Source organism: Vipera berus (assembly GCF_964194415.1).
Source record: "Vipera berus genome assembly, chromosome: W".
Lineage (NCBI taxonomy): Eukaryota > Metazoa > Chordata > Lepidosauria > Squamata > Viperidae > Vipera > Vipera berus.
The window spans coordinates 59204188-59219259 of record NC_138210.1 but is presented as its reverse complement, the minus strand read 5'-3'; the positions used below and the strand labels follow the sequence as shown (position 1 = coordinate 59219259).

At 41.3% G+C, this 15072-nt stretch overlaps 1 protein-coding gene across 1 annotated transcript; it reads right to left on the bottom strand.

Moving 5' to 3' along the window:
- Positions 1–4473: 4473 nt before the first annotated feature.
- Positions 4474–5199, bottom strand: LOC308676329 (vomeronasal type-2 receptor 26-like; the record flags this gene model as incomplete). The annotated part of the gene is made up of 1 exon (XM_081342140.1): positions 4474–5199. The coding sequence occupies one exon, from the start codon at positions 5197–5199 to the stop codon at positions 4474–4476; it is 726 nt and encodes a 241-aa protein (XP_081198266.1).
- Between the last annotated feature and the right edge of the window lie 9873 nt (positions 5200–15072).

Below are 15072 nucleotides of genomic sequence, written 5' to 3'. Positions count from 1 at the left end.
ATTCCTAATCAAAAATTTTACCATCTTAATTAACATCTTACTAACATCTATCCCCATTTGTAAATAACGGCTTACACGGACATGATTATTGTTTAGCAAACAGAACACCTCCTGCGAACTTACTACTTTAATATCAATGACTCGTCTCAACTACTCCAGCACAGCCTTATTCGCCCTTAGGGGTACCCCCCCCTTCCTGGTTACAACCCGCCTCACTTTTCAGTCTGCCTCTTGATGAAGGGCCCAATTGTTGGGACCCTGAGAGATGGCTGGGCAGGGATAGGGGCCTCGGTTACAAACCTAATAAGAGGCCCCTGGTTAATTTTTTAGCTAATTTTGTTATAAGGTTAGGGAGGGAGGTGGGTTTTCATGATTGGAGGGAAACAAGGGAAATTCCAACAACTATTATTCAGACCAGATCTGTGATTGATCACATGGAGGGGGAGCTAAGGCTGGTTGCCTCCGGAGCTCCAGAACAGATCATAGGATTACCTATTCCTACGATGTTGGGGAATGGCAGCAGGTGTAAAGACAGAGGACCCTATCGACATCTGAGATTACGTCCCTGCTATCTACAAGCGGTGAGACGCTCCAACCCTCTGGTTTCTTCCCAAGGCTCTGGGAGCAAAGATAAACAGCCACCTGAGCTCCGGTTGGTGTACTTGAATGCCGGGTCCATAATCAACAAGGCCCCTCTCATTCACGATCTAATTGAAAGTGAGCATACGGACCTGGCTTGCATTACGGAGACCTGGTTGGGCCCAGAGGGTGGCGTGCCTCTGGTTGATCTCTGCCCACCAGACTTCCGAGTGCTTCACCGACCTCGGGCTCAGGGTAGGGGCGGGGGAGTGGCAGTAGTTATAAGAAAGACTCTTTGTCCTCAGGAGGCCACCATCGTCCAAATAGCCGGATGTGAATCCCTCCTCCTAAGATGTGGCCCTAGGTCACAGCTAGGCTTACTGCTGATATACATTCCGCCTAGTCGCACAGCAACGGCCCTGCCTGAGCTTCTCGATATCCTCTCGGGGCTGGTGGTTGAATTCCCCAAGTTTATAGTTTTGGGTGACTTCAACCTACCATCCCTAGGAGGAACATCTGAGTTAGCCCGAGAGTTCATGGCTTCCATGATGGCCATGGACCTGATACAAGTAATTCAGGGCCCGACTCATGTAGGAGGCCACACGCTTGATTTGGTTTTTCTATCTAGACGATGGTTAGATGATCTTGGTGGGGGTTCCCCAATTATTACACCCCTGCCATGGACCGATCATCATCTCCTGAGACTGGTCTTCTACTATGCCACCCCTCGTTGTGGAGTTGTGGAACCATCAAGATGGTTCCGTCCCAGGCGCTTAATGAACCCTGAGAAGTTCCAGGCAGCACTGGGGTCTCCACCTGCCTCCTTTGCTCACAGCTCGGTTGATGCCTTAGTGGAAGCCTGGGAAAAGGCTGCCACGGATGCACTTAACCTAGTTGTTCCCTTGCGGCCCCTGACCCGATGCAGATCCCAGTTCGCTCCATGGTTTTCCATGGAGCTCCGGGAGATGCAGCGTCGGAGACGGGGCCTAGAGAGCCGTTGGAGATCCACCCGATCTGAATCTGACTGATCACGACTAAGATCCTTTACTAGATCTTATCTCGCAGCAATGAGGATGGCGAGGTCCAATTACTTCGCTACACTCATTGCATCTGCAGATAATCGCCTGGCCACCTTGTTTAAGATAACTCGCTCCCTCCTTAATCAAGAGGTGAGGGAGGATCCCTTACAGGGTCGTGCCGAGGAGTTTTGCTAACATCTGTCGGACAAAATCACTCGGATTCGGACCGGCTTAGACTCCGACTGGGCAGAGTCTAACGATCAGAACATGGGTGATCTCGTCGATGTTATATGGGATGAGTTCGATCCTGTGACCCCAAAGGAAGTGGACAGAATTATGAGGAAGCTGAGCTCCACCACTTGTTTATTAGATCTGTGCCCTTCTTGGCTGGTTTATTCTGCTCAAGAGGGAACACGAATCTGGCTCCAGGCGGTGATATCCGCCTCCCTGAGTGACGGTTGTTTCCCCTCCGTCTTGAAAGAAGCGGTGGTGAGACCCCTCCTCAAGAAACCTACCTTGGACCCAACTATATTAAACAACTTTTGTCCGGTCCCCAACCTTCACTTTCTTGCTAAGGTTGTTGAGAGTGTGGTGGCACATCAGCTCCCTTCGGTTCTGGAGGAAACTGACTATCTGGACCCGTACCAATCGGGTTTCAGGCCCGGACACAGCACAGAGACGGCATTGGTCGCACTAATAAATGATCTCTGGAGAGCTCGGGACAGAGGCTGTTCCTCTGTCCTAGTTCTCCTAGACCTCTCAGCGGCTTTTGATACCATCGACCATGGTATCTTGCTGCAGCGTCTCAGGGGATTGGGAGTGGGAGGCACGGTTCTCCAGTGGTTCTCCTCCTATCTCATGGGACGCTCACAGTCGGTATTAACAGGAGGGCAGAGATCGAGCTCGAGGCCTCTCACTTGTGGAGTCCCTCAAGGATCGGTCCTCTCGCCTCTCCTATTCAACATCTACATGAAACCGCTAGGTGAGATCATTCGTGGTTTTGGAGTCAGGTATCACCAGTACGCTGATGATACCCAGCGTTTTATTTCGACCCCAAACCACCTCAGTGATGCCCTTGATGTGATGTCCCGTTGCCTAGAAGCAGTTCGGGTCTGGATGGGGAAGAACAGGCTTCAACTCAACCCTGACAAGACTGAGTGGCTGTACCTACCGGCATCTCGGGATATTCAGAACATTCCATCTCTTTCTATAGGGGGTAAGTTATTACCCCCCACAGATAGGGCTCGCAACTTGGGAGTCCTCTTAGATTCACAGCTTTCCTTGGAAGACCACATAACAGCTGTGACTAGGGGAACCTTTGCCCAGGTTCACCTGGTTCGCCAATTATGGCCCTATCTAGACCGAGATGCCCTACGTACGGTCACTCATGCACTCGTGACCTCTCGTTTAGACTACTGCAATGCTCTTTACATGGGGCTGCCCTTGAGGACCACTTGGAGGCTCCAACTGGTACAGAATGCAGCTGCGAGAGTTGTGTTGGGAGTCTCCCGATACTCCCATGTTACACCTCTACTCCGTGAGCTGCATTGGCTCCCAGTTGTCCTCCGGGTAAGATTCAAGGTGCTGGTAATGGTTTTCAAAGCCCTACATGGCATGGGTCCAGAGTACCTTAGGAATCACCTGCTGCCAGCGTCAACGTCCCTCCATCCAGTGCGCTCCCACAGAGAGGGCCTCCTAAGGGTTCCGCCGTTCGGAGAATGCCGTCTGGTGGCTCCCAGAGGGAGGGCGTTCTCTGTGAGCGCACCTGACCTATGGAACCGTTTACCGGTTGAGCTCCGGATGGCTCCCGACCTTCGCTCCTTCCAACGCGACCTAAAAACATATCTGTTTGAGCAATCCGGTCTGGTCTGTCGGGTTCTGTTTTAATTATTGTTTTAAGATAACTATCTTCTGCATTTGGGCAAAATTAGGGTTTAATTTGTTTTCAATATCTGTATTTGTGCATTCTGTTATTTATGTCACTGTTCACCGCCCTGAGTCCTTAGGGAGAAGGGCGGTATACAAATCAAATAAATAAATAAATAAATAAATAAATAAATTTATAAAGCATGGCTCACTTAATTCCTGTATAATGATATACCATCTAAACAAATCTCATATTTTTAGTTGGCAAAATATACTATATATAATGCATACATACAGTATATAAGATCCATTTGATTCCCCCCCCCTTTCTGGACTAGATAATATTAGGAATCCAAATACAAGTACATCTTGACTTCTAACTACAATTGGGACATATTGAAATTTCTGTTGCTAAGTGAAACAGTCATGAATTGAGTCATGCTTTATTTTACAATGTTTTTGCCGAATCATGTAGTCATAAAGTGAATCCAGCTACCCTCCTTCCTTGCTAGAAGACAGATAGGAAGATCACAAATGGCAATCATGTGACCAAGGTTGCTCCAACTATTGTAAATACTGGGTGGAGTCCAAATGCCCAAATTTTGATCATCTAAACATGGGGATACTGTATCAGTCCTAAGTGTCGTAGGTCAATTGAACGATTGCTAAATGAATGGTCATAAATGGAGAACCACTTGTAATGAAAACTCTGCATAGTACAAATTGTGATTATTTTATGTGAATTTGATGATCATTGTTATTACTCAAACTTTATAGTCATATTATTAACTCAAAATGAGGAAGAGGAAAGATGAATTGAAAGATACATGCTGGTTATTTTTCCAGGTACCTTCAAAATGAATACTTTCCTAATGAAATACAATCCTTTAACAACTTAATCAATATAAATTCTAGGAAAAATATTCAGCACAATCTCAACTGTAAAACACACATAAACATGGAAGTCCATCTGCAATGCAGATTACCGCCACATTCTAGAACACATTCACTAATTCCTCTGTCTTCTTAGCTGCCTGTTGTTCAGAGCTGGTCTCAGAATAATAATGTAGCATTTGGGGAAAAAGATGCAGATCAGCAGCCCAGCACTTGATGCTAACATTGAGAAGATCTCCACAGCCACTGTGTATTTCCCCTTGGTGCTAAGATAGGTTGGAACAAAGGAAAGCCAAACACTGCAGAAGACCAACATGCTGAAAGTGATGAACTTGGTCTCATTAAAAGTATCTGGTAATTTCCTGGCAAAGAAAGCCACTATGAAGCTAATCATTGCCAAGAAGCCCATATAACACTTTGCACAGTAAAACATAACCATGGAACCTTCTTTACATTGTAGGACAATTTTTCCAGTCTCTGAGTGCAGATCAGTCTCGGGAATAGGAGGAGAGATGGACAGCCATATAGTTGAAATTCCAACCTGAACTAAGAAGCCAGATAAAACAAAAGCGTAGCCCAGTCTTTTCCCAACCCACTTTTTTATCCCACTTCCTGGCTTGGTTGCTATGAAAGCCAGGACCACAGTCACAGTCTTGGCCAGGACACAGGAGATAGTCACAGAGAAAATGATGTTGAAACCAGTATGACGAAGGACACATGCCACCTTATTTGGCTGACCAATGAATAGTAATGCACAAAGGAAGCAGAGAAAGAGGGTGACCAGGAGCATGTAGGTAAGATCCCGGTTGCTGGCCTTGACAATGGGAGTGTTGTGATGCATCAGAAATATCCTTAGTATGAGAACTGTGATTGTGGAACATAAAAGAATAAAACAGGCTAAAGTGATTCCCAAAGGTTCTTTATAAGATAAGAAACTTATGTCCTTGGGAATACAAGAATCCTGGTTTTCATTGGGATATTTTTCTTCTGTACAACTATAGCAGTCATTCAGATCTGTAATTGAAAGGGTCTTATCTAAGTCTCAGATGAATGCATAAACCTTAGGAATGTTCTTATATCTATACATATGAATAAATAAGAAATTGAAATTAATAAGGTGATAGAAAAGACTAGATACAATATGTACTGAAGAAAATTTCACACATTACAGAAAATGTTCATTCAACTGTGAATAGGCAACTATGTATGCTACTAAAAAATCTCATTTTACATCCTTTATATGGGTGAAACAGTGTATCAAAGAGCAAAAGTTTTGAACCAATGTACTTAAAATGGGCTATCTTACAGAATGGTTACAAAATCCAGGATCCATGCCTCCCAAAAGGATGAGCTTTGGGGAAATTATGGCTGTTTTACCTGCCAAGCTATTGCTGCAAGTTGCTGCTTTGGTCATGTGATTCTGTCAGGACCCCTGAAATAGATTTGCCTATAGTTTATTGCTTATGCCCATGTATTCACTTTTGGGGCCTGTCATTCTGTTGGGAGGGGGGCTGGTTGGTTGGTTACCTTGCTCTGCTCTCCCTGTGAAAGGAATATGGCTTGAAAACATCTGTTTTATCCCCAGGCGACAGATCCTGGGACCATTGGGAAATGAAACTGAGAGAGACTTTGAGAAGGCATTAAATCACTAGGTTCTCAAAACAATTTAGTACCTATGGATTGGTTGGATTTCAAATGGATGGTTGGACACTGGGGGGAGGAGACCTGAATGGGCTTTTTGATGTAACCTTTTGCATGCAAAATCTTCAGACCTTGCTTTGCCTTCCTGCTATCAATAACCCTTAATAAAAGTTCCTCTTGAAACAATGCCTGTTTCAAAAGTTCTGCTTTCTTGGGGGATTAGTTGATGCAGGTCCTTGCAGATTCTTATTTTAAAGATCTATGACAGTTTCCCAATCATGGTCACAATCCCTTCCTCCCTCCCTCCCTTTCCAGCAGCTGCCACTTATTTGCCTGCTAGGAAAGGAAAGGAAGTGAAAGTGCCTTCTGTGCACTTACAACTATTGCACAACCCCATTCACTCAACCCTACCTGTGCCAACTCCCCTTGTGCATTTGTAATACTCACTGCTCCTCTCATGCACTCCCAACCACTCTCATGTATCTTTCTCAACCTATATCAATCCCCCCAGCAAGGTATATGATTCACATGGAATTTCTCACACATTCTGAAGCACCATCAGACATTTTTCACAATCTATGCCACCCCACCCTCCCAAATGCCCTCCTTGACCCATATAGTATCTATCACTCACCCATGACACTTCCCACACACCCTGTCAACCACCCACTCACTCTCTTGCAAACCATCTTTCTCTGTTTAAGTAATCATATATCGTTGCCACTTTTATGTGGCACTTTTCTTAAAGGCTGATTTAACACGAAAATCTTGTTTCCTCATCTTTCTTTTTCTTTTTTTGGTTAAAGTGAAAGGTGAAAGTATGAATTCCATTCTGTGACTAAAACTCATGGATTTCTGGTTTCTAGCCTTGTTCCTTTTATCACTACACCAAACTGGTTCTCAAAATAATAAAAACAATAGAAAAAAATAGCTGAAAAAATTCAAGATAGTTACATACTATCATTGTTGATAATATAACTGTATAAAAAGTCAAAGAAACAATTAGACAATCTCTATTAAATAATGTCTTTCACTTTATTAGGAGTTAGACACAAATGAATAAAATATCCTCACCCTCCTTTTCTGAAATCTTTCCTTCTGGACATGACATGCAAGAGTAACAGCAAAATGGCTCCCCATCCATGACCTGCTTCCTGGACCCTGGATAACAGCTTGGTGTACATACAGAAACAGGACGTGTCTAACTTATAAATCAAAAATAACAACAACAAAAAAACAACAGTGGTAATCTTTGAGTACTGTATTTCTGAACTTTTATTTATTATCTACAGCATGGCTGACATAAATTAAAATACTTTCAATAAATTAAAATGTTCAATACTAACTTGAACATCATTTTTATGCTTAGGTATAACAGAAACAACAAAAATTAGAAGTTTAGATTGATCAAACAATTTAATGTTTTAAAATTTTATGGCTAATTGTGATTTTATTTCTATACTTACAAATCCATTTACCGGTAATATTTACAATTCAGAATACTTCCTAAAAAGACCTATAGAAACAATACAGACTTTCAGATTAAATTAAAATGTATTATAAGTTGAAAAGCATCCCCAGAACAATCTTAACTGCTATTGTCAGTTTTATTGATCATCACTGAGATTCAGTGTTGACATCAGATTGCCTGTTCCTGTGACTTAACTGATTAAACCAGCTGTTCCATATGATGCTATCTTCCTCAATGAAAAATGATTGATCTGTAGGAGATCGAGAGTCTATCCTTCCAATTTTCACTTTTGTCATCTTTTTAGAAAGAATAAAATTGATGATATCAAATCCAGCTATTAACTTTACTTCTTGGTCAAAGGATATCTTGTATCCAACACTGTTATTAAATGTGACCTGTCTCAAAAAGTGATGGAGCTGAATTACAAAGAAAGGACAAATGTTGAGAGAAAAGTTGTAGACTAAAATTATGTGTAATTAGAAACCCCCCCTTCTGCTATCATTCATTTAAATATTTATTTATTCATTCAAGGTAATTTGTATTTCTTACTTTCATTAGTTTTGGGGGTTCTCTTCCCATTCTCTTTACTTTTCTTGCTAACATTTTGAAGGGCAGTAAAATTCTATCTCTTAAAGCACTTCTGAATCTTGCCCCCAAAATATTTGTTTTATGATAGCATTAATTACATAAAATGACAGCTTTTGTATGTGATGATGGTATGAATGTGATGGTATCCATTTATCAATATCAAGTCTTAGGCTGCATCAACAAAGAATTAGGACCAAGGGGAGTACATAACTGGAAGTGGCTACTGGACCTCACCTCATCCCTGTGCTTGCTCCTCTTTCACCTATATTTTATAATTTAACAGAATAACAGAGTTGGAAGGGATGTTGGACGTCTTCTAGTCTAACTCCCTGCTCAAGCAGAAAACCCTCTACAACCAATCACTGCTTCAAAACTTCCAGTGTCTTAAGAACACTCACAACTTCTGGAGGCAAGTCGTTCCAATGATTAATTGTTCTAACTCTCAAGAAATTTCTCCTTAGTATTAGGTTGGTGTTAAGTCGTGGGCTCTCGGAAGCCGGAATGATGATACGAGGCTGAGTAGAGAATAACTCATGCTTTTATTCTTGCTGGAACTGTACTGAAGGCTTGGGCTGCAACCAGCCACAATATATAGACTAGCCCCTAGGCGGCAGCCAATAGGGTTGAACCTACTATTGCCACCTGGGCTAACCAATTGCAGGACCGGAGACAGCTTGTCTGGGTTGCTGGAGAGCCGTTAGCCTCTCCAGCAATGCACGTGGTGTAACACCACAAGCCCAATACATAAAATATTGAAAATATTGAAAATATTTCAATATCAAATATTGAAAAACTGCAATCATGTCACCCCTAGTCCTTCTCTTCATTAGACTAGATATGCGCAGTTCTTGCAACCATTCATCATATATTTTAGCATCCAGCCCTTTAATTATCTTTGTTGCTTTTCTGTGCACTCTTTCTAGAACCTCAGTATCTTTTTTGGATCATGGTGACGAAACTGGATGCAATATTCCAAGTGTGGCCTTACTAAAGTAGTATATAGTGGTACTAATATTTTCATATATTATTTATTTGTTAAATTTATTTGCTATCCATCTTGACTGGAGCTAGTCAAAGGGCTACCCTGGGCAGCTTACAATAATAAAATGCAAAAAAAATGATTTAAAAAAATAAACATAGCAATAGCAAAGAAATAAAACAATAAAAATGAACCAACTGTTATGTATTAGGCTTGCAGTGTTACACCATGTGCATTGCTGGAGAGGCTAATGGCTCTCCAGCAACCCAGACAAGCTGTCTCTGGTCCTGCAATTGGTTAGCCCAGGTGGCAAGAGTGGGTTCAACCCTATTGGCTGCCACCTAGGGGCTAGTCTATATATTGTGGCTGGTTGCGGCCCAAGCCTTCAGTACAGTTCCAGCAAGAATAAAAGCATGAGTTATTCTGTACTCAGCCTCATGTCATCATTCCTGCTTCTGAGAGCCCACAACTTAACAGTGGCAATGAAGGTGGGATCCTGCTTCGCCGAGTAAGGGCTGAAGTCAACAAGGGTCGGCAGTACACGCCGGAGGGAAGAGGCATTTCTCCCCCTCTCTAGACTGGCTAGTAAGCCACGCTAACGGCCACGTGCTCAGAGGACGCATTCCCTGAGCCTAGAAGCAGGATCTGAAAAAATGCAGGAATCTGAAGGAAGAGGCCGAAGGTTGGCAAATTAAGAGAGTTTGATGTGAAGCCTCCAGAAGAATGGCCGTCTTACCTTTCACAAGTAGAGAACTACCTGAGAGCAAATCAAATTGCAGAGGAAGGCTTGAAGGCCACCACATTGCTTTTTGTATGCGGCCCAGCATACACAAAGAGAAGAGAGGGTCAAACCTATTTGCCAAAGTACTTGAGGGGCAGACAAAAAATAACAGATGGAAACAAGGAGAAATCCAACCTAGAACTAAGATGAAATTTCAGACAGTGAGAACAGTTAAGCAGGGGAATGAATTGCTTTCAAAAGTTTGGGTGCACCATCACTGGAGGTTTTTAAAAAGAGATTAGACAGCCATGTGTCCTGAATAGTATAAGGTTGCCTGCTTGAGCAGTGGGTTGGACTGGAAAATCTCCAAGGTTCTTTCCCAGTCTTTATTCTGTTATTTTATTATGGAAAACTGATAAAATGCCTGGAACACTTTCCCAAATTGAAACTGATACCATCAGCAAATTGAAATTGTTTTTGAACTAAAAAGGATAGCAGGATGATTTGTCACTTTTACATGACTCATAAATTGTAAAAGAGGCATGGCAAGACTCATTTTCAATTAGGATGATTCTAAGGATGGAAAGAAAAATGGAGTTATTCTGTTTCTCTGCTGGAGAATCAGGACTCAAGAGAGTAATGAACACATTACCTGCCAAAATGATTGTTTGCGAAGCTGCAGTCCACTATCCACCATTGCTCTATATTTGAATCCAGATGTAATCATATCCTGGAAAGCATGGGCTATGGCATAAACAGCATTGTAAATGCTGTAGCTGTGACCAGTCATATCCATTTCAAAATTGGGGGGAGAGAGGCTCTTCAATTTCTCTGCCCCTGTGCAATGTTTCACATTTATTTCATTTACACCTGTACCTGGAAATATACAACCAAAGGTTTTCTCCCAAAAGGTTTTGATAAAACCATCTCCTGTTGCACCAGATGGTGTTTGACTCTCCATAAACTCATGAAAGTCAGGTACATGATTGGAATGAAAGGTGAAGGCTATAGCTCCATGGAAAACATCTAAATCCCAATCTCTTTGAAATCCAAAGGAAGTCAGCTCCATTTGGGCAGTGGTGATCCATACTTTACCTAGAGGTTTCTTCTGTTTACTTTCTGCTTCTTCATCTGAAAAATATGATATAAATCTAAAAAATCCCAAAGAATGTGATTCACTGTAGGCCAGTATCACCTTAACCTTATTATTGTCTCTCAGTGTGTCATATATTATGTTCCCCTGATTCAACATCCACTCAATATTCATTATAAAGGTTGGAATGGGGATCTTTTGTATGAATGCAAAGCAGACACCCTTCTGAGAAAACATGGGTGTCACTGTTTGTACAAATCTTTCTCCATTCTCAGTATCCATAACCACCATCCCAATCCATATCCATTTGAAGTACAGGAGCAAAGAAAGAATCCCCTCATATTGAAGGTCTTCTTTAGGAACCATCTGATAGAAGGGAAGACCGGGAAATTTATCCTTCATCACTGGAGTGGGACTATAGGTGAGCTAAAGAGATCCGTGAATAAAGGATAGGAAAAGGAACAAATATAGTAGCCATAAGTACAGTATGCCAAACTGTTTAAAACATGGGATATAACTTCTTTCTACTTAGTATTTCTATCCTTTCATTATATGCTGCACTAATTAGTGAAGAACATGGAAAAAGTACTTATACTGATACCTAAGGAGAAATGTGGTTTTTCACAAAGAAACTTCTTATAATAATACATGGTGATTAGGCATATCTAATTCAGCCCTGCTCTTGTCTGAGCTTATGAAATGATAACTGTAATTGAATTAATATATAAAGCAATGTGATTTTAACCATCATTTTGATAAAATTATGTAGGCAGAAAAGATGTTCCATCTTCAAATAACAATGAAGGCATATAATTCAATCTGGCTTTGAATAGGAGGGAGGGAGAAAGAGAAGGAAGGAAGGAAGGAAGGAAGGAAGGAAGGAAGGAAGGAAGGAAGGAAGGAAGGAAGGAAGGAAGGAAGGAAGGAAGGAAGGAAGGAAAGATCCTGTATATGTCATGCAATCTCTGTAAGAGACCATTTAAAAATCCTAAGCAAATGCATGTTAAAACATGCCAAAACAAATCCTTAGCAAATATATAATTCTTTACATTTGCATAATATCTTTTTGTATCTTCTTTCACTTGTAGATCTCTGCTGTCTCTGTTTTATTCACATTGCATCAATATTCTACTTTGATTTTAAATTTTTAGTTTATTAAAATATAAAATACAAAAAAGGAAAATAATGAGAAAGTAAAGGGGGGAAAGGGGGAGGAGAAAAAACATAGGGTTAAGGGGGCAGAGAAAAAAAGCATTGATCTCCCATTCTTTGTAGCACAGTAGAATCTGATACCCTTCATGGATTACTGCCTTGTCGTGGCGAAGAGGCTTCCATAATTCAATGAAGCTATGAGCTATGCCATGCAGGGCCACCCAAGACGGACAGGTCATAGCAGAGAGTTCTGTCAAAACGTGATCCACTGGAGAAGGAAATGGCAACCCACTCCAGTATCTTTGCCATGAAAACCCCATGGACAGTACCAAAAGGAAAAAAGATATGACACTGGAAGATGAGCCCCTCAGGTCGGAAGGTGTCCAATATGCTACTGGGGAAGAGCAGAGGGCTAGTACTAGTAGCACCAGAAAGAATGAAGCGACTGGGCCAAAGCCGAAAGGACGCTTAGCTGTGGATGTATCTGGTGGTGAAACTAAAGTCTGATGCTATAAAGATTTTTTCTCCATAGGAACCTGAAATGTAAGATCCATGAATCAAGGAAAGCTGGATGTGGTCAAACAAGAGATGACAAGACTGAACATCGACAACTTAGGAATCAGCAAACTGAAATGGACAGGAATGGGTGAATTTAATTCAGATGACCATCAGGTATACTACTGCGGGCAAGAATCTCTCAGAAGAAATGGAGTAGCCTTCATAGTCAATAAAAGAGTAGGAAAAGCAATACTGGGATACAATCCCCAAAATGACAGAATGATCTCAGTTCGAATCCAAGACAAACCATTCAATATCACAGTAGTCCAAATTTATGCACCAACCACCAGTGCTAAAGAAGATGAAAGTGACCGGTTCTATGAAGCCCTACAGCACCTTATAGAACTAACAGCAAAAAATGTTCTTATCATCATGGGGGATTGGAATGCTAAAGTAGGAAGCCAAAAGATAACCGGAATAACAGGCAAGTTTGGCCTTGGAGTACAAAATGAAGCAGGGCACAGGCTGATAAAATTTTGTCAAGAGAATACAATGGTCATAGCAAACACTCTTTTCCAACAACCCAAGAGATGGCTCTACACATGGACATCACCAGACAGTCAACACAGAAATTAGATTGGCTCTGCAGCCAAAGATGAAGAAGCTCTATACAGTCAGTAAAAACAAGACCAGGAGCTGACTGTGGCTCAGACCATGAGCTTCTCATTGCAAAATTTGGGCTTAAACTGAAGAAAGTAGGGAAAAGCACTAGGCCACTCAGGTATGAATTAAATCATATCCCTGTTGAATATACAGTAGAGGTGACAAATAGATTTAAGGAATTAGATCTGATAGAGTGCCTGAAGAACTATGGACAGAGGTTCTCAACATTGTACAACAGGTTGCAACCAAAACCATCCCAAAGAAAAAGAAAAGCAAGAAAGCAAAATGGCTGTCTGAGGAAGCTTTGCAAATAGCTGAGGAAAGGAGGGAAGTGAAAGGCAAGGGAAAAAAAAGAAAGATATGCCCAATTGAGTGCAGAATTCCAGAGAATAGCTAGAAGAGATAAGAATGCCTTCTTAAATGAACAGTGCAAAGAAATAGAAGAAAACTATAGAATAGGGAGGACCAGAGATCTTTTCAAGAAAATTGGAGAGATGAAGGTAACGTTTAATGCAAAAATGGGCATGATAAAGGACCAAAATGGCACGGACCTAACAGAGGCAGAAGAGATTAAGAAGAGGTGGCAAAATTACACAGAAGAACTATTCACACCTAAAAATCAAGCTAGGGCTGGGGTGGAGCTTACCACTGCAGCCAGGCCTCCCCTGGATCGACACTTGCCTCACCGGCCCACTTCTTCTGCAGCTGAAGGAGCAGCTTCATTCTGCAGCTGAGAACGGAACTCGGGCCTACAGTTTGCCATCATAGGCCTTTCCAGAAGGCCTGTGTAACCGAGAACTGAGCTATGGATTCAATCCACAGCTTGGTTCTCAGCTACACAGGCTTTCCAGAAAGGCCTCTGACTGCAAAATGCAGGCCCAAACTCCATTCTCAGCTGCAGAATGAAGCTGCTCCTTTGGCTGCAGAAGAAGTGGACCAACTGGGCAGGGCTGTCAGTGATCCCACCATGAGGTGAGCGGAAAAGACACCTCCCCCCCCAAAAAAAACCTGCTGCCTCTTTTGGAGACAAAAAAACCAAAACAAACCCAGACTTATTTTCGTGGAAACATGATAGTACAAATGTCTTGAGGACCAACTACTACAGTTATTAAATATATAATGAATTATGTACTGCAAGGAGCAAAAATGTCTCAAATTTAGAAAGAAGCCAACATTGCACTACAACCACAGGAAGGTCAACATGCCCTGATGATAAAATTCTCATTACATTAGACCAATTTCATTACTAAACAATAACATAAACTTTTTATTGCAATACCGGCAGAAAGATTGAAGTAAGATATAGAGTCATATATATCCATGAAGATCTGACTTTTGCCAAAAAACAAAAAAAAACATTTAAGAGATGATGTAAGAACTGTTTTGAATATTATTGATTTTTTTTTTCAATACCACAATGAGAAACAAGCAACTTTAACATTCCTGTATACAGAGAAAACCATTGAAATTAAATTGGAAAGCATGGACGTTGGGAGAAATTTATTCAAGGTGTTAAAGAGATTTCTACCTCACAGCAAACAAAGATTAATGGAGACTTAATTAAAGTATGTTAAATTCAAAAGGCCATGAGACAAGGATACCTCTTATCTCCTTTATTGTTTACATTGGTGTTGAAAATTTTGAATAGAGCTATTAGATTGGATGAAAGAAATAAGAGGCATAAACATTAAAATGGCCAGACTGGTGGACCTATGGTCAAATAATAAAAGGTGAACCTATCCTCAACTCTAAAGAGTTGGAATCAAAAGGATGAATCACTGGATTCCATATTTACAATTGAAATAAAGTTTTAAATTAGATTTAAAAATTTATGGACTTTGCAAAAAATAAATGGAAAACTCTATTGTGAGCTAATGATGAACATATTATTGCTAAGGTTTATAAACT